The sequence below is a fragment of the Mesoplodon bidens genome (genome assembly GCF_964165515.1).
Source record: "Mesoplodon bidens genome assembly, chromosome: 15".
Taxonomy (NCBI): domain Eukaryota; kingdom Metazoa; phylum Chordata; class Mammalia; order Artiodactyla; family Ziphiidae; genus Mesoplodon; species Mesoplodon bidens.
In genome coordinates, this window is record NC_138171.1 from 69,678,754 (window position 1) to 69,701,274 (window position 22,521).

The window sequence follows — 22,521 nt, forward strand, 5'->3', positions numbered from 1 at the left end:
GTTTAATATCAACAAGTTTGCATGGTTCTACCTAACCTTTCAAGGACTTTTGGTAACTATTAGCTTAACAATTGAATTAAAGAGAAGACAACTTTAATTCAGCATTGATCAGTTTTAAAATAATATGAATTCAAAAGCAACAAGCACCTTTCTGACATCTCCCAACCTCATTCAATTGTGCAAATATTTGATCATTGGGGGCATGTAGATCAATGTCCAGCAGGGAGAAGTCAGCTCTGATTTGAAGTTTCCAACCTAGAATGTAAGTTGGTGCAGTCACTGTGGAAACAGTATGGAAGTTCCTCAGAAAACTAAAAATAGAATTCACCTAAGATCCAGCAATCCCACTCCTGGGCATATATCTGGACAAAACTATAATTCAAAAAGATACATGCACTCCCTATGTTCATAGCAGCACTATTCACAATAGCCAAGACATGAAAATTACCTAAATGCCCATCAACAGATGAATGGAAGAAAAGATGTACAGTAATGGAATATTACTCAGCCATAAAAAAGAACAAACTAATGCCATTTGCAGCAACATGGATGGACCTGGAGATGATCATACTAAGCAAAGTAAGTCAGAAAGAGAAAGACAAATACTGTACAATATCACTTATATGTGGAATCTAAAATCTGACCCAAATGAACCTATCTACAAAACAGAAACAGACTCACAGACATAGAGAACAGACTTGTGTTTGCTGAAGGGTGGGGGCAGGCAGGGATGGAGCGTGAGTTTGGGATGAGCGGATGCAAAACTAGTACATATAAGATGGATAAACAACAAGGTCCTACTGTATAGCACAGGGAACTGTATTCAATATCCTATGATAAACCATAATGGAAAAGAATATTAAAGTATGCATATATATGTATAACTGAATCACTTTGCTGTACAGCAGTAATTAACACAATATTGTAAATCAACTATACTTCAATTTAAAAAAAAAATTAAAAGAAGAAGTTCCCAATCTCTTCTTGAAATTTTTTCTGGGGCAGGTTTCTGACCCAGTCTCACAAGTGAGTCAATTATGGCAACAATAGTGGAGAACTTGTACTTTGCTAGCATGTATTTTTCAGAGCCTTGTTACTCAAAGTGTGGGCCACCAACCTGTAGCATCTGTATCCCTGGGGGCTGGTTAGGAACGCAGAATTGCAGACTGCACTGCAGACCTACCAGATGAGAAGAATCTGCATTTTCACAAGATTCCCGCGGGCCTGTGCGCCTGCTGGTGTTTAATGTGCGCTGGTGGAGTTTGGGGGCCTCCATCCCACACAGAGTGTTCCCAGCTGTTGCTGCCAACAGGAAGTTTGGCCTGAGAAGAGTTGACGGCTTGAAGTCTTAACCAGAGGCCACTAACCCTGACTAATGATGGATTGATTTGTCACAATCCTATCAGTGAAAAGTCATTGAGCCCTTATCACTGACATGAATTACTCGCTGATTTCTCACAATTACTCTGTGAGGCTGTATTGATGGGGAAATGGAAGGCCCTAAGAGGTGACATGACCAGGAAGTGGGGAAAATTAGTTGAGAGCAAGGACACTGGTTTATAGAGATAAACCCTCGGGGGTAGGGAGGTGGGGGCAGATGTGCTCGTATGGGAGAATTCAACTGGAGAGTAAAATGCAAGAGTCTTGACTCCATCTCCTTGTCAAGGGGTTACCTACGCATGGAGGGTTATATGACAGCATAAGGACATACATGGTTCTAATCCCACATCGTGGAAACAACGGATTTGTGTTTTGGCAATCTGACTCCAAAATAATAGCCTGAAAATTCCACCCGGTGAGAGGGAGAGAGAGAAGCCGAGTATGTCATCCTTTCAAGTCACCTCCTATCTTGTCCATTGGAGAAATTGCTGATTTCTATACTGCCCAACCTGCAAGCTCAAATCACTGACACTCCTGAGACACAGGTTAAGGTAGCCCTCCACGACAGTAACTAAGGCTATCATGCTGGCATGATCGCAGTACAAAATCCGCAGATTCTGGACCATTTTCACTTTGCTTTAACGTGCTCCAGGTGCAAACCGTAAGACAGTGAAATGCATGAGTCCCTTGTGAAGGATGGAGTCTGAAGCAGCACCGCAGCGAAGACATCACCCAGCGCCAGCACACCCCAGCCGCCTCCACTCCGGCTCTAAAAGCACTTGGTTGTGGAAACCACTTACTAGTTGACACCTGCAGGCAAGTTAACAGGCCAGCCCAGAACCATGGCAACCGGCAAAAGTGAGAGAAGGAAAAATCCCTGAGCCCAGGGCGCCAGGCATCCCTGCTCAGCCTCAAGCAAGGGCGATGCCCAGGCTGGGGAAAGAGGGGCCAGTCCAACCCCGAATCTGAGACTCACAGCTGAGTCACCGTGAAGTGGCGGATTCTGATCTCACTAGCAGGCCTCTGCCTTGATCCTTGTCTCTCGGAGGTGGCCGTGGGGAAGGCCCAGCACCCTGGTGTGAGCTGCAGTGGGACTTGTCTGGCAGGGTAATTTGGGTGTTGTTCCTGGCTCTTTTAGCCCCAAAGTCTGATCGTGCGCCCTCCCCGGCACAGTCTGTGAGATAGTCAAGAGCCCTGAGTAAATTATTTCCTTCAGCTGGCCAGGGTGCATCTGGCCATCTGCATCCAAGTACCGCCCACGCTGCTGTGGAGATTGTGTTATTCAGGTCGAGTGCTGGTGAGAACTTGCTCGTGATCATTGTTATTTGAAGTTCTTTGATCTCCATCAGCTCCATCTGCTGGATGGGAGAGAATACCGATTTAAAATTGTATAGAATGTTAATGCCCGCTGATGTAGGTTTTAAAAATATTTCTGCAAACTCTTTGATGCACCTTCCACTGAGAGGTGGAGTCTGGGTCCCTCCCTTGAAGCTGAGCAGACCTTTGTGACTGCTTCCTCGAATCAAATGCAGTGGGAGTGACACTGTGTGACTCTGAGACCAGGATGGGAAAGGGCAGCAGGTTCTCCCTGGGGAGCCCTTGGTGCTCACAGACTCCAAGCTCTGGGGAAGCCCAAGCTGCACACAGAGGCCACACGCAGGTGCTGGGCTGATGGCCCACGATGAGATCCCAGTCAACAGCCAGGATCGACCCCAGACACACAGGGAGGAGGTGAGCCCCTGACTCTGGTCCCTCCATCGCCTGGGAACACCTGCGTGAGAGAGCCCAGGGCAGAGCAGCCCAGCTGGGCCCCATCACCCCAGAACCATGAGAGAGGAATAAAGTGAGCATTGCTTTAAGTCACTAAGTTTTAAGGTGATGTGTTGTATAGCAGCAGATAACTGGAATACACCTTTCATTTTTAGAGCATGGTCTGGTTTCCAGGTGCTTGAATGTGTTGTTTCTATTCGGTCTTCACATCAACTCTGTATGGAAAGTGTTCAGATTCACTAATCTGGACGAATCTTGTGAATATTGAATGCCTTGCCCTACATCACAAGGCTCATTGTCTGAGACGTAGGGAGACCGGAACCTGGGTCTCTGGCTCCCTGGTCCAGCAGTCTTCCTGTGTAGTGACGTGGTCAGGGTCCAGAGGAATGGGGCTCTCATCATCTCACCTGTCGCGCCATTTAAAGCACCATAGAATGTGTCCTATGTACGCGTCTTCTGTACGTTAGCATCTTCCAAACACCCACTAGGTCAATGTCCCAGTTACTACAATGGTGGAACAACAAATCACCCCAAAACTTAGTGGCTTAGAACAACAATAGTCATTTATTATATTTCATTGTTTCAGTGGGTCAGGAATTCAGAAGCAGCCCGGCTGGGTGGTTCTGGCTTGGGGTCCCTCAGGAAGTTACCATTAGATGTGGCCTGGGGCTGTAGTCAAGTAAGGGATAGATGGACTGGAGGGTTCACTTCCAGAATGGCCACCTTCCACGGTTGTCAGTCTCCCCAGCACTGCCCGAGTGTCCTCCCTTCACCGTGCCTTTCTCCAGAGTAAGCCATCCAAGGGGCCAAGGTGGAAGCTGCAATATTTTATGATCTGAACTTGGGAGACTCACACCATCACTTGTACTGTGTTCTCTTGGTCCCACTGGTCCACTCTGAATCAGTGTGGGAGGGACCACACAGGGTGTGATCACTAGCGGTGTTGGTCCCTGGGGCCATCTTTGAGGCTGGCCACCATGGTCAGTATTATTACCCTAATTCACAGGTGAGGAAACAAGAGTCAGAATGGTTGGGATTCAAGGGCTCGAGGTCACGCAGGGAGCATGCAGCAGGAATTTGAAGGCAGTGCTATCTGACTCCCAGGCTTGTGTTCCTCTCCATCTACAATAAAAGGTGAATTCATGGTGTGTTTTGATGCATATATGTTAGTATTTTCAGAAACATCTTCAAAGTCAGGAAATTCCTTGGAGCGCCATCATGGAAGGAAACATGGGGCGTGTGGGGGGCAGTAAGCCGAAGGGAGGCCTCACTTTCTTTAGTCAATGAAGGCCTCATTTTATCGCAGCTGAAATCCTGCCTTTTACCTGGGTGCCCCCTTTAAAACAACGTTTCCTTTTCTTAAGCAGGTGGGTAACTTAATGAGTTCCCTCCTGCAAACATGGGAAGACACTGGTCTCTGCTTTGCTTTTTTATAGACCCCCAAAGCTGACGTTATAGAATTCTAAAATGACCAAATAGTCTATTAGGGCTAAAATTACGTCTACTTTCTTTAATTTTAATTTTTTGCATACTTTACATTTTTTACTTGAAAAAATAGTGAACACTAAGAGCTAATGATGAAAAAGTATGTTTTGCTACAAACTTAATTACATAAAAGCTCATAAAAACTGAGAAGAAAAACATAAAGATTGTAACAGATTAATAGAAGAAGTAAATGTGCAATTCACAAATATGGACCTATAGTTAGTAAAGAAATGTGAGAAAATATTTAGCTCCACTAAAAATCAACAGGAAGCTAAAGATAAAATAATTTTATAAAATTCACAAAGAAATTACATCTACCTTCTGCCTCAGTCATTTCACATTTGGGAATTTAACTTACAGAAATAAAAGCAGTGGCTATATTTTAACTGTAAGGTGAGATGGTGTTGATCACAGGTGCACTTGTTATAACAAACATTGGAGACCACCCACATGTCCACAGATGGTTGAGTAAAGAAAGGTGTGTCTACACTAAGGAATAATATGCAACTCTTTGTTCTTAATTAATAATAATAATAATTATTTTTTCTGCATTGGGTCTTCACTGCTGCGCGGGCTTTCTCTAGTTGTGGCGAGTGGGGGCTAGTCTTCGTTGTGGTGCCCGGGCTTCTCATTGTGGTGGCTTCTCTTGTTGCGGAGCACGGGCTCTAGGCACATGGGCTTCAGTAGCTGTGGCATGCGGGCTCTAGGTGCACGGGCTTCAGTAGTTGTGGCATACGGGCTCAGTAGTTGTGGCTTGTGGGCTCTAGAGTGCAGGCTCAGTAGTTGTGGCGCACGGGCTGAGTTGCTCCGTGGCATGTGGGATCTTCCTGGACCAGGGGTCGAACGTGTGTCCCCTGCACTGGCAGGCAGAATCTTAACCACTGCTCCACCAGGGAAGTCCCCCAACTATTATAAGGGTAAATTAACGGAGGGGTGCCCATGACATATTGCAAAGCTTAAAGCGAAAGCTACAGAATGATGTGTGTTGTCAAATGCTATTTCTGTAAAAAAGGAAAGTCTGTGTCTTTGCATTAATCTGCAGAGAATCTGTTTATTGATCAGGGGTTTGACGGGCGGCGGGCAGATGTTTAGTTTTAGAAGGAAAAAAGTATAGCACCCACGGTGTAAAGTACAAGCCTATACTTTGGCTATTTCATTAAAATCTCAATGCTGATCAGTAATCAATCTTCCTTGATTAAGAGAAGCCACCGTTTTGCATTTTCTTCCCGGCACTGCCCTCTCCTTCAGGGGGTACAGCGGCAGGCCTTCCTTTTCCCGGTGCCTAAAATGAAGATGCCACAATTTCCCTGGAGGAAGGGGATGGACATAGCTGTTTCCAGTGGCCCATCATCAGCCATCAACATGGAGGACAAGACGAGGTGACAGGTTTTAAAGGGAGGGGGAGGTGATGCCATTCACGTGCCACCCTCGCTGGTTCCAAGTGTTGCGGGCGCGTGGCGGGGGAGAGCTTTGCTGCGGGTGCCCTGCCTGCTGGGAGGGAGGGAGGCCTGCTGGGAGCCCTCTGCCTGCACTTAGCCCAGCGGCCTTTTCTGAGGGAATATTGATCACAAGTGCTCACCTCTGCCATCGGAGCAGCAGAGGGCAGTCCCCGAGTATTCATGGAAAAAAGCTTTTCTTTGCCAGGCTCTTTTCCGAAGTCAGAAAGATCCTCTCAGGAGCTCTAATAGCAAGCCCCTGCCCACTTCACACCCGCCCAAGAGCCACACTCCAATTTTCAGGCCCCCAGGACCCCGCTTCAAGGTGGAAGCTGGTGAGCGTGACCTCTTTATAGAAAAGATTCTCCGTCAAACCCAACACATGTCTTGCTAGAGGGTGAGGCGGGACATATAAGTGGAAGATTGAAAATTGCACCAGAATGCACAGGGAGCTGTATTCTTGTCCCAGACAGAATTTATTCATTTTTTTCTTTATTTCCTAAAATAATGTTAAAAATAGAATTTTGATCACATATGCAATGCCATCTGATATTTGTGGTGGGAATATTTTGGTTTGAATGTTTTAAAAAAGAATCTAGTCAGTGTTTTTATATCTGACATGGTCCAGAAGGGAGGCTGCTGAGAATTCCTAATTTTTTTTTTTTTTTTGGCCCCAACGTGCAGCTTGTGGGATCTTAGTTCCCCGACCAGGGATCAAACCCGCGCCCTCGGCAGTGAAAGCACGGAGTCCTAACCACTGGACCGCCAGGGAGAATTCCTAATTTCTCCCCTGTTCTGTAAGAGGCAGACTCTTCCAGACAAATACTTCTTACCATGACAGCTGGTTATAAATTCTCACCCCTTTCATCTCATCCAATTTAACATAGGCTGGTGGAGACTTAGGTAGCAGAAGTATTTTTCAATTAAAATGTTCATGACAAAAAAGAAGTAATCTCCAATTCCAGAAAATTCTTTAATATTACTCAGAAAGTATCATTTCAGCGCTCCTGCTGCTTTTGTTGCTGCTGTTGGATTGTAGTGGAGGGCGAATTGGAGAGCATTTGATTTGGGGAAGAGAGTATTCCTATGATTATAGATGCCCCTGACTCCCTGGGGTGTCAGCTGGCCATGCTTTGTTATCTGGGGCAGGAGGTGTGGCTGGAGCCGTGTACAAAGAACCTCTGATGTAGGTGTTGGGAGCAGGCTTCTTTCCACTGCACTCGAGGGCCACCCTAAGGGCATGTGAGGCCATTGATGTGTCTTTCCCTCCTTTCCCTTGAACTCCTGAACACAGAACTTTTTTCAGGAGACAATGAACAGAAAATTTTGGCCAAACTTCCCCAAGTGCTCAATGACTCTGAGGATATGTGTGTGTTCAGAGAGCAGAGGGCCCTTCCAGAGGGTGGCAGGCCTGCCCGGGCATCAGCGCCGCCAAGCGTGGGAAGCCTGCTCCCGCGCCGGTTCTTCGCCAGAAGCCCACTGTTCAGATCTGAAGATATGAGCAATTCGTCTTTCCAGAGAGGTACCATCCAGCAGTTCCTGGGGGGCCCCAGAGAAAGGCCAGGCCCGGAGTCCTCTTCTCTGCCCACGGGGAGGGTCTCCCAGGAAACAAGTTCCCTGGTCTTCGTTGGGCCTGGTCTGCGTGAGGACTGCCAGGTGGCTTCAGACTTGGCCTCAGGGAAACGTGCCTGGTGGCTGAAAGGAACACGAAGCTACATTTTCACGAAGCCGAAAGGAACGTGTACACTGGTTAAGAACAGCGACTGCTGCTGAGAGAGGTGTCATCAAGAAATGGGGCCCCTGCCTGGAGTCCCACTTTCCAGCTCCGGGGCCCCAGGGAGCCTGGGTTTCAACAGCTGTAGAAGGAGGAGGTGGTGGGAGTGGAGGGATGGCCCTTCCAACTAGACAGCTGGGCCTCGGTGAGCCAGTTACATCAGAGCACGTCCACTGGGCTCCACATTCATGACTTCCACTTTTTTTTTTTGGCGGTACGCGGGCCTCTCACTGCTGTGGCCTCTCCCGTTGCAGAGCACAGGCTCCGGACACGCAGGCTCAGAGGCCATGGCTCACGGGCCCAGCCGCTCCGCGGCACGTGGGATCTTCCCGGACTGGGGCACGAACCTGTGTCCCCTGCATCGGCAGGCGGACTCTCAACCACTGCGCCACCAGGGGAGCCCCCATGACTTCCACTTTTTGATTTGAAAAATGAAAGGCAATTAAAACCATTGCCATCTATAGAAAGAAGGTGAACGGTAATAGTTCCCCTTGACATAAACTGCTTAATAAATCAAGTGGCCCCGATTTAGTTTATACACAGACACAGGACCATAGCACTACCTCAAAGGTGTATAGAAGTGAACAAATACAAACATCTGCATCTAGAGAGGAGGGCGGGTGCTGCCCTGAGCCAGCCGCTCTCGGTCTCCCCAGTGCCTCACACTCCTGGCCCCTCCAAGATGCACATGCGGGAGGGACTGCAGGTGAGGGCTGCCCAATGCATCTCGATGGGGCTGGTCCAAGCGCCTCAACCCCAATCCTTCTGCAGATCAGAATGCTTGGGGGGCTTGAAAAAAACAGGCGATGGGTTTCTACCGAGACCTGATGATCAGAATCTAGGTGGGGGGTTGGGTAGGACTCAGCATCTTACAAAGCCTCTGTAACGAAGAAAATCATCCAGCTTCCTTTTATGAGGGACCAAGTATTAAAGGCACAACATACCTTCAAGGGAGCTCTTGCTAACAGTCAAAAGCTAAAAAAAGCCAAATGGATTCAGGCTCTACTCGGCTCCCAGGAAGGCAGCTGGATCCCTGTGGAGGTCACTAAATGTCTTGTAAGTAATAGGTACTCAACAAATATTTGCAGATGGACAAATGGATGCTTTTTACAAAGCTTGACTGTCTAATGTCCTGGAAGTTCCCTGCTGTCCAGAGCATGGGAGTAGCTCAGGATGCTGGCAGGGGCCACCTGGCCAGGTGGTCCGAATGTGGCTGGAGTCCTGAGTTGGGGCCACAACCGGGCTTCAGCACACCAACAGGAGGCGTTATTACATCCTTCCTACCACTTCTTCACAAGACAAACCCTCAAAGCTGGCCGGCCTCTTGCTCAGCAGGGTCAAGGACTCCAGACCTCTGGAAGGGTGGCTGGTACAGAGGCTGTCCTGGAGAGATGGGAGCCCAGGCCGGGGGCTCACTGTGGGCTTTGATACACACCTGGCTATTTAATCACGAAAACAGGAGGGACTTGGATATAGGAGATCAATGATGCTTGGTCTTGGCATTCCAGGGTATGAACTGAGAGGTCAATTTTCACATGAATACATTGGCAAACCCCCCTGTATCCATACTGGCTACCATTCTGGATACGTATTAAGGCTTTGGTTCAAAAAAATGCTTTTGAACAACTCGTCTGATAAAAATGTAAACCATCTTTTGTTAGATGCCAGGATAAACTTTATTTTCCTACAAACTATAATGGAAATAAGAGAAACATGTGGCACATGAGTACTGCGTTTCTACTTTATTAAGTCGTCACAGTAAATCAGAATTAAAGGGCAAACTGGAGAGTCAGGCAGTGGCCATCGGTGAGCCGTGTGCTTCTCCAGGCGAGGGGCACCCCTTGCCACGGGGCACCATGCCTGCCAAGTGGGTTACAGGCAAAGTCTACACCGATGGAGGTATAAGCCCGGATGTGGAGCATCAGGAAAGTTAAATAACAAGAGACAGCAAGATAGAAATCAAATGACAGCCTATAACTTAATTTACCACGTTTATCAAATTTCATCCTCATTCACATGTACTAAATATTGTAGACCTGAAAACATAAGAAAACATTCACTTAATGTGTCTGCCATACACAGGTACTGAGCGCAACTGAAACATGGCTGTTTCCTGCTGAATTTCCCTTCGGATGTGGACATTCCCCTTCAGTAGCTATGAAGGTAGCACAGTGACATCTACGACATCACAGTAAACAGGAAAGCATCCTTCAAACCTCCAGATGATACAGGTATGACAGTAAATGAAGCACGGGTGGTCACACCTGAGGAAGTTCAGGAAGACGTGATTTGCATTGTCTACCGATCCACATGATCTTGTTGGTAAGGCTAAGGTCCCATAAGCCAGACTCTCTCACAGGGTCAAGGCTGAAACCCCCTCCTTCCCAGTGGCCGTTGGAAACTGCAGCCTTAACTGCAGGAAGACACTGTGACAGTCGCTTACCCGAGCTACAAGTCCTCACTGCTCTCTACTTAAGGCTTTACCACTTAAAATGTCATCATTTTGTGGAATGACTATTTTTTTAAGTACAAAAACCTACTCAGTGAGACTATAGAACAACATCTTTGCTTCAGATGGAAATCAGCGTGCAGAGAAGTGAGGGGACTGGCCTGGCCCTGCCTGGAAGCCAGCAAGTCTTATCTATTTTGGGCCACTTAGGGCCACTTTTGTTTACAGATGGCTGACCTACTGATGTGACGAGTCAGCACTGTGACTCAGGTGGGGTCCCCACCGGATGAGTGATCCTCGGCAATTTTGCTGAAAGGCATTTATTACAGAAGCTCAATATTTGCTTTGCTAAGTGAAAAAAAAAAAACTTGATCATTTCAATTTTCCACCCCAAATAACAAGAACGATTCAAGTGCATATGGGTGCAAGCAAAACTGGTCGCTAGAGTTCCTGTCTCCCGGGTTTCCACATCTCCAAACCAAAGCTGTCACTGCTAAGAGCCATAAACCTTCTGGCTATCTTCTAGGGTCACGGGGCTGCCAAAAATCATTAGGGATTATAGGAAGGTCAACCTATTTTCTACCTACAACCGGATTTCCCACTCCAGGTCAGGACTGGTTCCTGGAGATGAAATGGAATCATGGTGCAGGAGTCCGGGGGTGGGTGGGTGGGTGGTTCAATACGATTCTGAATCCTGACACTGACTAAATCCAAGAATTCTGCTACAGGGGTATTCCAGAGCCTGAAGGTGACACATTCTCCCAGAAGCTAGAGCTTACGTGGCACTTGGGAGCCCAGGAGCATGTGATGCCCTACCCGCAGGAACGAGGTGCCACGTGGAGCCGCGGCAAGAGTGCTGAATCCAGAGCCGCGTGGGCCAAAGCGCACCAAGCAAACAGCCCACATCACTTACGGTCGGGGAGGGGGTGCCCAGGAAGATAAGAATCGTGACAGCTGCTAACACAGCAGAAAAGCCTGTCACTTCCAGTCACCCTTTATGTTGCCACTAAGCCCCCAGTAAAGCAACAAATCGGCCCCGTTGACAGGCCAGCCTGGAGCGCGGCTTCTGTTTGGGATGAAGCTGGTTCTCTCGGGTCCCAGCAGTGCTCGAGCTGCCCCTTTCTGTGGGCCTGGCCTCAAGTCTACCTGCAATCCTCTGTAAAACAGATGAACAAGCTCCCTCGAGAATTAGAAGTCCCCTCCTTCCAGGAAAGTCTTTCTCCGCTGTCCCCACACCAAGGCTGGCTCCTGGGTCTGCCCACCTCTCCTGCCAACGTCGGTACCAGCCCAGCCACCTGGACCTGGGTGGTCAGGGAAAACGGCAGCTCTGCGGGAGAGTGGGCTCAGCAGGAAGGTGGCCAAGGTAGGCTGGGGGTGTGCACAGGGGGGGCAAGGGTGGAGGGGCGGAGGGCAGGGGAGGGCGGGGAAGCACCTGCACAGAGACCTTTCCAAGCCCTTAGCTGGCGGCTCCCCTGTTGAGCCCTGGGCTTACTCCGCAGATGGCCCGAGGGCCTGGATGACTAGCAGAGGGCCTGCACCCAACACGATGACCCCAGCAAGAGCGCCCGGCAAGCACACACGGAAGGTGGGGCTTTCTTTCTTTCTTTTTTTTTTTTAAAAAAAAGATGCAACAGGCCTTCCTTGGGGAGGCAAATGGGTACAAAGTAGGGATCACACACCCTCTGCTCGGGATCTGTCACCCTAAAGCTCTGTGTGTCAGGAAACGTGTGTGTGGCCCCTACCGGCAGGGTGTGAGGCCCCTGCCGGCAGGGCGCCACAGGGCAAAGCCTTTGGAGGTGCCTGAGAGGGAGCTTTGCAGGGACAGGACCCTGTGTTTCTAGAATCACGTGAGCACTCTGTGATAGAAACTTCACTGTCATCACCTGGAGGGCCTCCAGCAGGGCCGGGGGCAAGCAACCTCTCCCCAGTAAGCGGGCATCAGGAACCAGATGGAATACACACAGCAACACAGGTGAAACTTCTCCCGGGCTTGAGACTCTAGGGAAAGCCAATTTCTATGATGATGAAATTTTGGACTAACCATAAATCCTAACAGAAGAATGAGCAAAATCAAGGCAGGGAACATTCCTCCAACAACCTGAGAGGCATTTGGCCGGCCCCTCGGTGAGACATGATGGGTTTATAAATGACCGGGGGACAGAGGCACCTGCCCCCCGCCCTCCCGGAAAGCCCGGAACCTTCTCCTTTTTCCTCTGCTAGGGCAGCCCCACCGGCGCCGCGTGACAGTGCGCGAGTCTCTGGTTGTTGGCGACTTTTTCTTTTCTTCTTTCGAAGCCCAAGGTTCCTGAGATGCCACCGCCTAGTTTGAAAGTCCGATTCACAGCATTTCGGTGGGATTCAACTTCAGAAGACGGTGAACGGGGAGACCGGCTGAGGGCACCAGCAGGGCAGCTATGTTCCCGGAGTCTGGGTTTGGGGATTCGGGTGGGGAAGTGGGGGACTCTCAACCGTCTCCCCCTCCCTGAGAGGCGCCGTGCAGGAGGCTCAGCCTGGCGGCCAGGGCCCTGGAAGGAAGCAGAGGGAGGCCCACGTGGGCACAGGTTGGAGGGAGGATGTGCCACGGCCCCTGGAAGAGGGCTGGACCCCCGCCCGGAGCTGTGTGTGCAGGGGTGTTTGCTGAATGAACCCACAGACCAAGGTCTTTCTTTCCAGCCTTTGCTCTGGACTTTCCTGCAGCATAAAAGGAGCTATGAATCTTTTTGAAATTCACTGGGTCTTACCGTCCAATCTGCAATAAAGAATGAAGAGAAAAGGCACTGATGACAGTGCGGGGAACGGGGGGAGCCAAAGGAGAAGCACTGCCCAGAGTCGATGAAAGAGCAAGAAAAACTTCAGGGGTAGCTTGTGGATCAGTCGGTGTTATTATTTACACGGATCTACATGCTGATACTTTTACACCAGGAGTTACAACTCGATTATTCCCCAAGGGGTCTGAGACAGGAGGTCAGGACTAATTGAATGTGTCCAGAAGCGCCTACAGCTGTTTAGCTCCAGAGGGAAAAAGGAATGAAGCTGAAGCCTGCGCGCCCGCCGCGCCCCCTGTCCCCAGGGCTGCTCGGAGGAACCCAGGCGCCCGCTGCTGCAACACCGGGCCGCTGTTGCTGAGGCAGGTCCCCTGGGCAGTGCTTCGAGGGAGGACCGTGTCGTCACCCTCTTAATAACCTATTTTTAAACCCTGCTGGGCTGCGCCCCAGCTTCCTCAAAAGCAGGCTTTCTAACCTTCTCCCGACATCCTTCACTTCTGGGGCTTTGGCTTCTGCCCTTTCTATCATTACTGGCCTTCGAAATTAATGTACGCAGTGACCTTATTCACAGCATCTTCTGTCATTTTCGGACCTGACCTCACTGTTTCCACGGACAGCCTCTGGAATCAATACCTGCAAACGCGCCTGGACCCAAGGAGACCACCTTCCCCGGTGCTGTTCCGAAATTCAGCTTTAAGGTCCCCCAGCCCGGGCTTCTGTCTCCCCCCCTCTGGTCCCAGGAAGGGTGCGGCAGAGAGAAGAGTTGTGGGTCTCTCTCCTGCTGTTTTCGTCTTTGAAAACAGGCTGCTTTCGCTGCAGAGCTGTACTGCCATCCGAGGCGGAGACGGTGTTGGTTACATCGCCCCATCACCCTGGAGCCAGGGGTGGGCATCGCATCAGCATGTAGTCCAGGGGAGCGGGCCGCAGGGCGAACAGCCCTGACTGAATCCCAGGTACGATTCTGGTTTGAATACCTTCACTTCGAATTGTGTGAGACTTCACGTTATTAACTAGGCACCACCCCACCCACTTTGTAATCAGATCGATTGGGAGAGGGACCCCCCTTCCCCCCAAAAAGCAAGTAAATGAAAGAGATAAAGTGATGTTCAGAGACCTGATATTAAGTGAGAGTACTTCTGGACCAGAAGGGAAACATTTAACCCTCCACCCCTACCAGGGAGCCAGGAGGGGGCCCCTCTCGGTCCTGCACTGCGGCGTGGCGGGTGGGCAGGGTGATGCCGACTTTGACGAGCTGCGAAGCTCTTGCAGCAAAGCGGCCTTCGTGCATCTGAGGGCAGTGGACCCACCACCGGGGGCCCCGGGAAGGTCACGCCCGAGCAGGAGCCTGCCCTGCACGCCCCCGGCATTCCTCCAGTCCCCACCTTTCCGTTGGCCCGTCCCCTGGCTCCTGTCGTGCCCACCACACCCCGTGATTGATGGGGAGGCGGCAGCTGCGGACCGAGCAGGCCGGCCGCAAAGGGGGCGATTCCACTCCTGGCTGCTGACAGCCACTGCCCCCGCCTGGCCTTTCCTTGTGCTGGAAGCCGGGGGTCTGTTCAAAGGACACTGGAGCCCCACTTGGCCACCTTTGTGGAGGGGCAGGAGGACACGTGTGGCTATGGGGTCCCAGCAAATAAAGGCTTTTTCATGAATCCCCACTGCTGGAGGGGACTGTACAGCTGCTCTGCCTGGCCGACATGGGCATCTGGGCTTTGTGGCTCGTGTCGCCCTGGGGGATGGCCCCAGTGAGCCCGGGGTTGGGGCAATTCCGTGGCTGAGGGGCTAAGAAAGGGCAGCTGGGTTGGAGTGTCAGCTCCCTGTGGCAGTGGCCCTGCCTGCGGAAGGCGGGCGGTGCTTTGGCTAAACCAAGAAATCTAGACCCTAACTTCCCCCTCCACATCTACTCAGGCAGTGATGGCGTCTGTGCTGCGGTTCCACTGTGGGTGACGCGGTTGATAAATGACACCTTGCTCCCTGACCTGCCCCATCATCTTCCTCCTCCTCCTCCTCATCTGGTCTCCCTTCCACCTATGAGCCCATGAGTGGGTACAGCCCAGGCCACGAGAGGCTTTTCTGCAGCACTGCTGCGGGGTATCTGCCATCCATCGGGGCACACAGGAAGGACCTGGACCCCAGACCGGGGCAGAAAGGGGAGGCGCACGGAGGTCACACCTGCCGTGGCTGGCCTGCCCTCTGGGTCCTAAACCACAGCAATCCCGGGGTTCTCCACCCTCTGAGATCCCCCAGCTTTTGTCTGCTCTTCCTTTCCCAGCTGTTCCATTCAGCAGACCCGGGACGACCTGCCCTCCCCAGCCCAGGCCTCGGAGGCCCCATTAAGGCCAGCGGTCAAAGGCCAGCCCGCACGTGCTGCATCTTATTGGCCCATCTCGAGACCCTGCTCCTCCTGGCTCGGCGACAAAAAAGGGGGCGGCCCCGGGTCCACTGGCTCCCCGAGGCCCCGCACACAAAAGGGCGGGTGACAAAGACATTTTCTGGGATGGCAGGTGTTGGTGTGGGATTCCACCCGGAGTACAGGGGCCGAAGAAAGGCCAGGCTGGGTTTCCCGGGTGGGCAGGCAGCGCAGACACGCAGGGGAGAGCCCCTGTGGAGGAGAGCAGGAGGCAGGAGCCTGTGGGCATCTCAGCGTTGAGTCAGCCACGGAGGGAGGTGGGTTAGTGGATGAGCAGGGTGGTTGGCAAATCCGCTGAAGTGTCGGTCTTACCTTGTACAAATACCGCGCTGAGGCCTTTACGTATCTGAAGGGAAAGAACATAAAATGAAGTGAATGCAAGCCTGGCACACGCACAGCCCAACTTGATATGAGCACAGTGCTAAAAATACGTTTATTCCTGGGCGGCCTGAGTGTTCTCGCAGTTTCAGAGATCATTACGAATTGGAAATTCCCCTACAAGTCCCTTGGCAGGACAGAATTCTAGCCGGTGTCACCCAGATAGGTGTGAAACGAAGGTAATGTTAGCTCTCCCAGGATGTGTGACAGATGCTCTTGGGAGCCCCACAGACACTGGGTGGCATTGACCTTGGTATCCTGTCCCTGCTGCCTGACGTTTCCTAAATATTTGGTTTAAGATACAGTCAAAGAGAAGAGTTTTCAAGACCAGCAGTTGGAATTCTATGGATGCCTTGAAAAAATAACTGACACCCTGTAAGTGTACAAGTTTACACGTCTCCAAGTTTCATTTTACAGGTTTTGAGTGGTACGCAGTGTGTTTGTTCAGTACGGGTGGCACCTGCAATGTGACAGTCCCCAGGGGGGAAGCACGCAGTGTGCTGCGCAGAGTGTGGCTGTGAAAGGGACCCTGCAGAGGCGACGTCGGACCCTCGCGCACAGAGTAGCAGGACCCCAGCAGTCCTGCCAGACCCCAGAGAGGCTCTGAGCTCTTTCGTGTTTGTGATGGTTTTTCTTAGCTACCCCAACTCCCCCCTCACCACGGCCATCCTATCTCCCACGTGGGTTTCCTTAGCAAACGCAGCCTCTTTCCGCGTCAGGTGACAGCTCCTCCCCCTAACCGCCACGATGCTCCTGAATTCAGTGTCACTAGACCACCATCCTATCTGGACAAAGGACATTTATCAATGACACGGACTGCTGTCTGTCCGGCCGCCGTTGTAAACTTGGTTCGTCTGCTGACCTCGCCGACAAGGCAGGCACGGTGACCAGGGCCAGTTTCTAAGGCGGATGCCGTCGGAGGAGGCACCACCGACAGATCTTAGGTGGGGCTCTCCGGAAGAAATCTGGGCTTCTCTGAAGCTGTACTGTATAATCTATCAATGAAAATTTCACTCCTCCCCACCCTCCAAAGTTATGTGGGGTTGGGAACTTCAGGATAAATAACCGATCGTGATGAGGCACTAGGCTTCTCTGTCTTCCTTGATTTCTAGCCACTGTTAATGGCTCCTTCTTTACACGGTGATCGAGCTCTAGGGGCACAGGAAGTTCTTGGGCAGTGTTGCTTCCTGGCGCTGGACTGGTATGCTTCCGAGGGACCTTTAGACGATGCGATGATCTAGGTTGCCTGTCTTCCCCCAGTGCGCCATGTGCTCCTGGAAGACGGCAATCGTGGGACATCTCTGGGTGGGTCTTCCTCCAGTGGAGGGGCTGGGATTGCCAGGGCTGACCCTCTCCCCACGAAGGGGCTTCTCGGTCCCCCTCCCCTGCAGCCCCTCGGCCCTGGTGATGCTGGGCGTACAGGCACCCGATTGGTGGAAGCAAGCAAACAGATGGTGCGTCTGACAATGGAGGGCTTGTTTGTACTTGCTGATGAGGACAGCCTGCCCCTCTCCCGGTGTGTCCCCAGATGCAGCCCGGTGCGCTGTGCTGGACCAGACAGAACGTCTCGGGAACTGCCAATCCATGGGCGAGTTAAGGAGATGCAAAAACAGAGGCAGTTGGGGGCTGCCGTAATTACTCCATGGGGCTCAAATGTCACTTGCCCTTGACAAACAGACAGTGCTACCAAAGGGCGGGGCCCCTGTGCGTGGCACAGAGGAGCAGGCTGTCAGCTTCCTGACGCCTCCTTGGGGGTCAGCAAGAGGCACCCCACCACCCTGGGCAGTGGTGGAGATACCAGAAGAGACCACGGTGCTTGGAGCTGCGTGATGCCCAGGGGCATGAGAGACACCAACCCTAATGATTTCATCAACCAGGTGCCTGGTATGTGCCAGGTACTGTTCTAGGCTCCAGGTGACAGCAGTGAACAGAGCAGATGAAACCCCTGCCTTTGGAAGCTTTGGCGGCAAAATTAACGGCACGCCTTTGGGGGGGCAAAAATATCTTACTCTTTATTTGTATAAAGCGCAGATAGAAGTACAGAGAATATACAGGTAAACGGTATTTCTGTGGTGTTTCATGGGAGGAGACAAATTAGGAAGTAAAAATGTCTTAGAAGCCTCCCTGGTGCGGCAGGAAGAATAAAAGGTGGAGAAACACCGACTGTACGGGTTAATATGCATCTTAAATTCAGAGTTTTCTTACATGTGAGTGGTGCCGGGAATCAGGAGTCGGCCCCGCTCACATCTGAGAGCAGCTGAGGGAGACGCCCCTGGGGAGACCCTGCGGGAGTAACCTGGATGCCAGCGGGCCAACTGCGGTCACTCAGCGGCTCAGACACAGAGCGGGCATCTGGAGACTCCAGAAGTCGCTTTTAGAGAAAGATGTCCTACTTCTTGGGCCTTGTGAGACTCCTTTGACACCTGGATATCCACAAGGGTTTCCAGAGACACAGGTAGCCACCGTCTTGGTTGGAGATTTGCTGTGCTCTACGCAGCTCTGTCGGAGGCTTTCCGAGAACCGGTGGGCCTTTCTGTGGCCTGTTTCCTCTGGCTGTACTCACCGGAGAGCAAAAGAGCAAGGATTTGCACCAGGCATCTTATCTCCGAGGCAAGGCTGCCGTCCAGGACCGTCCCCTGGGATAACGCTGGGCAGGGTCAGAGAAGCAAAGTGGCTGCTCTCCCTGGGTCCTTGTTACTGAGCCGTCAGGGTGGGAAATGATGAGCTGGTTGAGGATAATTAGCGAAGGGAATGGTTTTGAGAGCTGCCATGGTGAGGGAGAGAAACAGTGGGCTGGGGCTCCAGCTTTAGGTGAGCGCTAAATACCCTCCCAGCAGGACGGCGGACTGAGCAGGGGATCAGAGAGCCGTCTGGGCTATTCAGGCCCCTTGGAATGGCTCTGAGGACCAGGAACAGGTGCAGCAGTAGACGGGGTAAGCCTGCACACTCAACACTGGCAACCCAGGGCCAGTGGGCACTAGCCAGCCTAATTACCACTTCCAAATGGCCCAAGGATGGCTTCCGGAATTTCCAACCCAGCAGAAGGGGCTGTGTCCTGGCCCCGGACCTGGCTCTGGGCTCGGCTTCCTCTTTTTGGTCGTTGGTCTGGCCCATCAACTTGGGTTCTGAAGCAGAAAGCTAGGGCAGCTGGACCGAGAGACAGACGGGCAGAGAAAGTGCGTGCGTTGTGCCCGCCCACCTGTGCGGGGGCCTGGCCAGCGGGTGGAACGTTCTTGAAAATGCTTGTCTGGCATTGTTCTCTCCCCCTTCCATGACTATAATGTACATGTATGCATCTATGACTGAATTTAACTAAACATTGAGAATTAATGTCTTGTGAGGCCCTCATGGAGAAAGATGTTTCCAGACCCTCCTGCTAGCTCAGGGAGCGTGAACACGGAGATCTCAGTCCATCCCGGCCATGGAGAGAGACTGCTCATTTTACCAGATTGAATTATTCACATCTCAAAATGGAAAAACAGTACAGAAATGTTAATAGCAGCAATATTCACAATAGCTAAAAAGTGGAAATAGCCCAAATGTCTGCCACATGATGAATGGAACCAAAGTGTGGTCTGCCCTTACAATGGGATATTATTTAGCAACAAAAACATGTAAAATACTGATACAGGCTACAATGTGGATGACCCTTGAGGACATGCTAAGTGAAAGAAGCCAGTCAGTAAAGACCACGTATCGTCTGATTCCATGTACACGAAATGCCCAGAGTAGCCAGATCCAGACAGACAGAAAGCGGACTAGTGGTTGCTTAGGGCTGGGGGTGGGGGGAATGGGGATTGACTACTAGTGGGTTTATGTTTTTGTTTTTCAGGGGGGATAAAAAGGTTCTAAAATTAGATGGTGGCGATGCTTGCACAACTTTGTGAATATACTAAAAACACTGAGTAGCATACTTTAAATGGATGAATTGTATGGTATGCAAATTCTATTTCAATAACGTTGTTTTTCAAAAATGACAAAAAAGAATAGAAGTTGGCCTGGGCACCACTACTGCCGGAGCCTTTCCAAGAGGGAAACGACAGAAGTGGCTCCAAGTTCTAGGGAGGAATCCCCCATGGGACCCAGGGAGGCAAGGGGCCGGGGGCAGCTGTGGGGTTCAGCTGGAGCCCCAGCCAGGGTCCTCCCGAGCCATGCCGCATGCCGCGAACCATCCTCAAAGCAGAGCAAACGGCGCTACCCCTCGGGTGACACAGTGCTCTCCCTGCAAGGTTGTCTCCCAGCTTTATTCTAACTTCGTCTGTTTTATAAAAACTCAGGAGTGAGGGCTTCCCTGGTGGCGCAGTGGTTGCGAGTCTGCCTGACGATGCAGGGGACACGGGTTCGTGCCCCGGTCCGGGAGGATCCCACATGCCGCGGAGCGGCTGGGCCCGTGAGCCATGGCCGCTGAGCCTGCGCGTCCGGAGCCTGTGCTCCGCAACGGGAGAGGCCACAGCAGTGAGAGGCCCGCGTACCGCAAAAAAACAAAAACAAACAAAGAAAAAACTCAGGAATGGCCTTGGGCGGTGAGGCGGGATTACACCGGGATTCTGTGTGCTGCTGGGCACTGGTTTTTAAATTCCCAAGTAATCAACAGCTCCAGGGAACACAGCAGTTACGTCTGTGGTGACACGCGGGAGGACGGTGAGTTCTCCGTATTGGTCTGAGGAAGCGGTAAGGGTGCAGTGGGCTGTCTGGGTCCTACGGAGGATAAAAGCTGTCCTTTGGTCTTCAGATGTGAAGGAAGCTGCTTTAGCCCACAGCTGAGATGTTTTCTACACGTGAAGTCTTCCTGCGCTGCCCGCTTCTAACGTAGGAATACTTTGGTTAGCTTTCAGTTGGATTTCTCAGTTATCCGTGCCGAAGAGGGGGTGCATTTGCCACCTTACACCCTGTGTAGACCATAAAGCCTCCGAGATCGTCCTCTCTGCCTGTGGGGAGGAACATTTTGCCTTTGCCTCTAAGGCAGGGCTCCTCCCCGCACCCCGCTTTTCACTTCTGTGAACGTGTTCCCCACGCAGGGGTCCTTTCAGGGTGGGTGATGAGTCTCGTTTGGGAGAAACTTAAGCCGTGACCCTGGCCTTGACACAACAAAAACCACCCAAGGCTGAGAACAGCTCCAAACTGCCGAAGGGCTCACTCTTGCTCTGCTGAGGGCAGATGGTGGGGAGCATGTGCAGGAAGCTGCAAATCCCCACGGGGATGTAAAGAATTACTGTCCATGGATTGTTCTAGACACCATTTCTATCAGAAATGCCAGGGAAGCTCACCCCACGTCCCAGCCCTTCTGGGTAACTGGGAGTCATGTTAAGTCTCTCCAGACAACGGAGAGGTACCCACCGTGGTCCTTCATGCAAGCTCGTGGGTTCTGGTGTGAGTCTGGGGGTCTTAAAGGGGTGAGCACAGGTCAGAATCCCGCCCAGTTCCCCTGAAGGAGGGGTGTCACTGCGCTCCCTCCACCTGTGCTGGCTGGGTTAGGGCTGCGTTCCGTGGCACCGGGCTGAGGGGGCTTCTTTGGGGGCCTCTCTTGTGGGCCCACAGTGAAGGTCCGGGGAGAACAGCTTTTGAACCACCCACGTTTACTCCTTAGTCACGCATGCACCATGTGCCTGCTGCGTGCCAGGTGATGGGCATGCATTTTACCTGGCTGGTCTTCCGCTCACCCCTCCTGAGGAATATGCCCCGCAGAAGCCAGAGTGATCTTTTCAAACAAGAATCACAACGTGTCATCCACTGTCTCACACGCCCAGGGAGCTGCCAGTCTCACCAGAGGAACAGCTGAGGTCTGTGCCTGGGTTGAGGGCCACTCTGACCATCCTCCTCCTCTTCCGTCCCCACCTCGCTGGGCTGCTCCTCACGTGGGCCAGGAGAGCTCCCGTCTCAGGGCCTTTGCTCTTGCTGTTCCCTCTGCCCGGACTGCTTCCCCCAAATTCCAAATGGCTCCCTCTCCCTTGTCTCCCTCAAGGCTTCCCGCAAACGTCACCATCTTGGGGAGGCTGCCGCTGCCACCCCATTTCAAGTGCACCCCACCCCTGTTTTATGTGTCCGTAGCACTCCTGGTCCTCCTTCGTGTTTTTCCTCCTTAGCACCCCTCACTATCCCCCGTCTTTATGGAATGTGTGTGGAGGCCCCGGCCCCGTGGGGTTTGTGTGACGATCAAGCAGAACTGTTGCCCCATCTACTGAAGCTGCATCAAAGGTGTGCGGGTCCTGGGACCCAAGCTGGACCCAAGAATCTAAATATGGCCTCTAGCAAGTCACTGACTTTGGGTAATGGGATAGAGAGTAGAGTCAGCCTAGTGGCCTGAGACCTCTTATTTCTGGCTGCTTCCTTTCTTCAGTGGTGACCTCTATCCTCCGGGACCCTTGTCCCTGATGCTCCTGGGTCAGCAGACACCCCTGGTCAGGAGTGCCCGGCCTCAGAGAGCCGCATGTCACGCCTGATGTCACGCAGGGCCCTGCTGTTACATGGCACCGGGCTGCTCCCAGCCTTGGGGACGCAGCTAGGGAGCAGGGTTGCAGGGCTGGGAACACGCCAGCTGCAGCGTCTGCCTGGGCGCACTTCTGCAGCCACGCAAGGCAGTGTGTGCTTCATGGTCCCGCCCAGGATCGGGGCTGCGGGGCAGAACCTTGCCAGAGGGTCCTGGAAGACCCAGTGGCTTCCCTCACCCTCAGGTG

The 22,521-nt window shown here is 51.9% G+C and overlaps 1 protein-coding gene across 4 annotated transcripts in view; it reads right to left on the reverse strand.

Annotated features, from left to right (window-relative positions):
- Positions 1-9,551: 9,551 nt before the first annotated feature.
- RALGAPA2 (Ral GTPase activating protein catalytic subunit alpha 2) overlaps positions 9,552-22,521 on the reverse strand; it is a 287,179-nt gene continuing 274,209 nt past the window's right edge. For 3 of the 4 annotated variants that reach the window (XM_081256663.1, XM_081256661.1, XM_081256665.1), the window contains 2 exons: positions 15,782-15,815; positions 9,552-13,043 (listed from right to left, as the gene is read on the reverse strand). In XM_081256663.1, coding sequence (XP_081112789.1) covers positions 15,808-15,815 — 8 coding nt within the window. In that variant the 3' untranslated portion in view covers positions 9,552-13,043; positions 15,782-15,807. The remainder of the gene's footprint in view (positions 13,044-15,781; positions 15,816-22,521) is intronic. The other variant, XM_081256662.1, reaches the window with a different exon arrangement.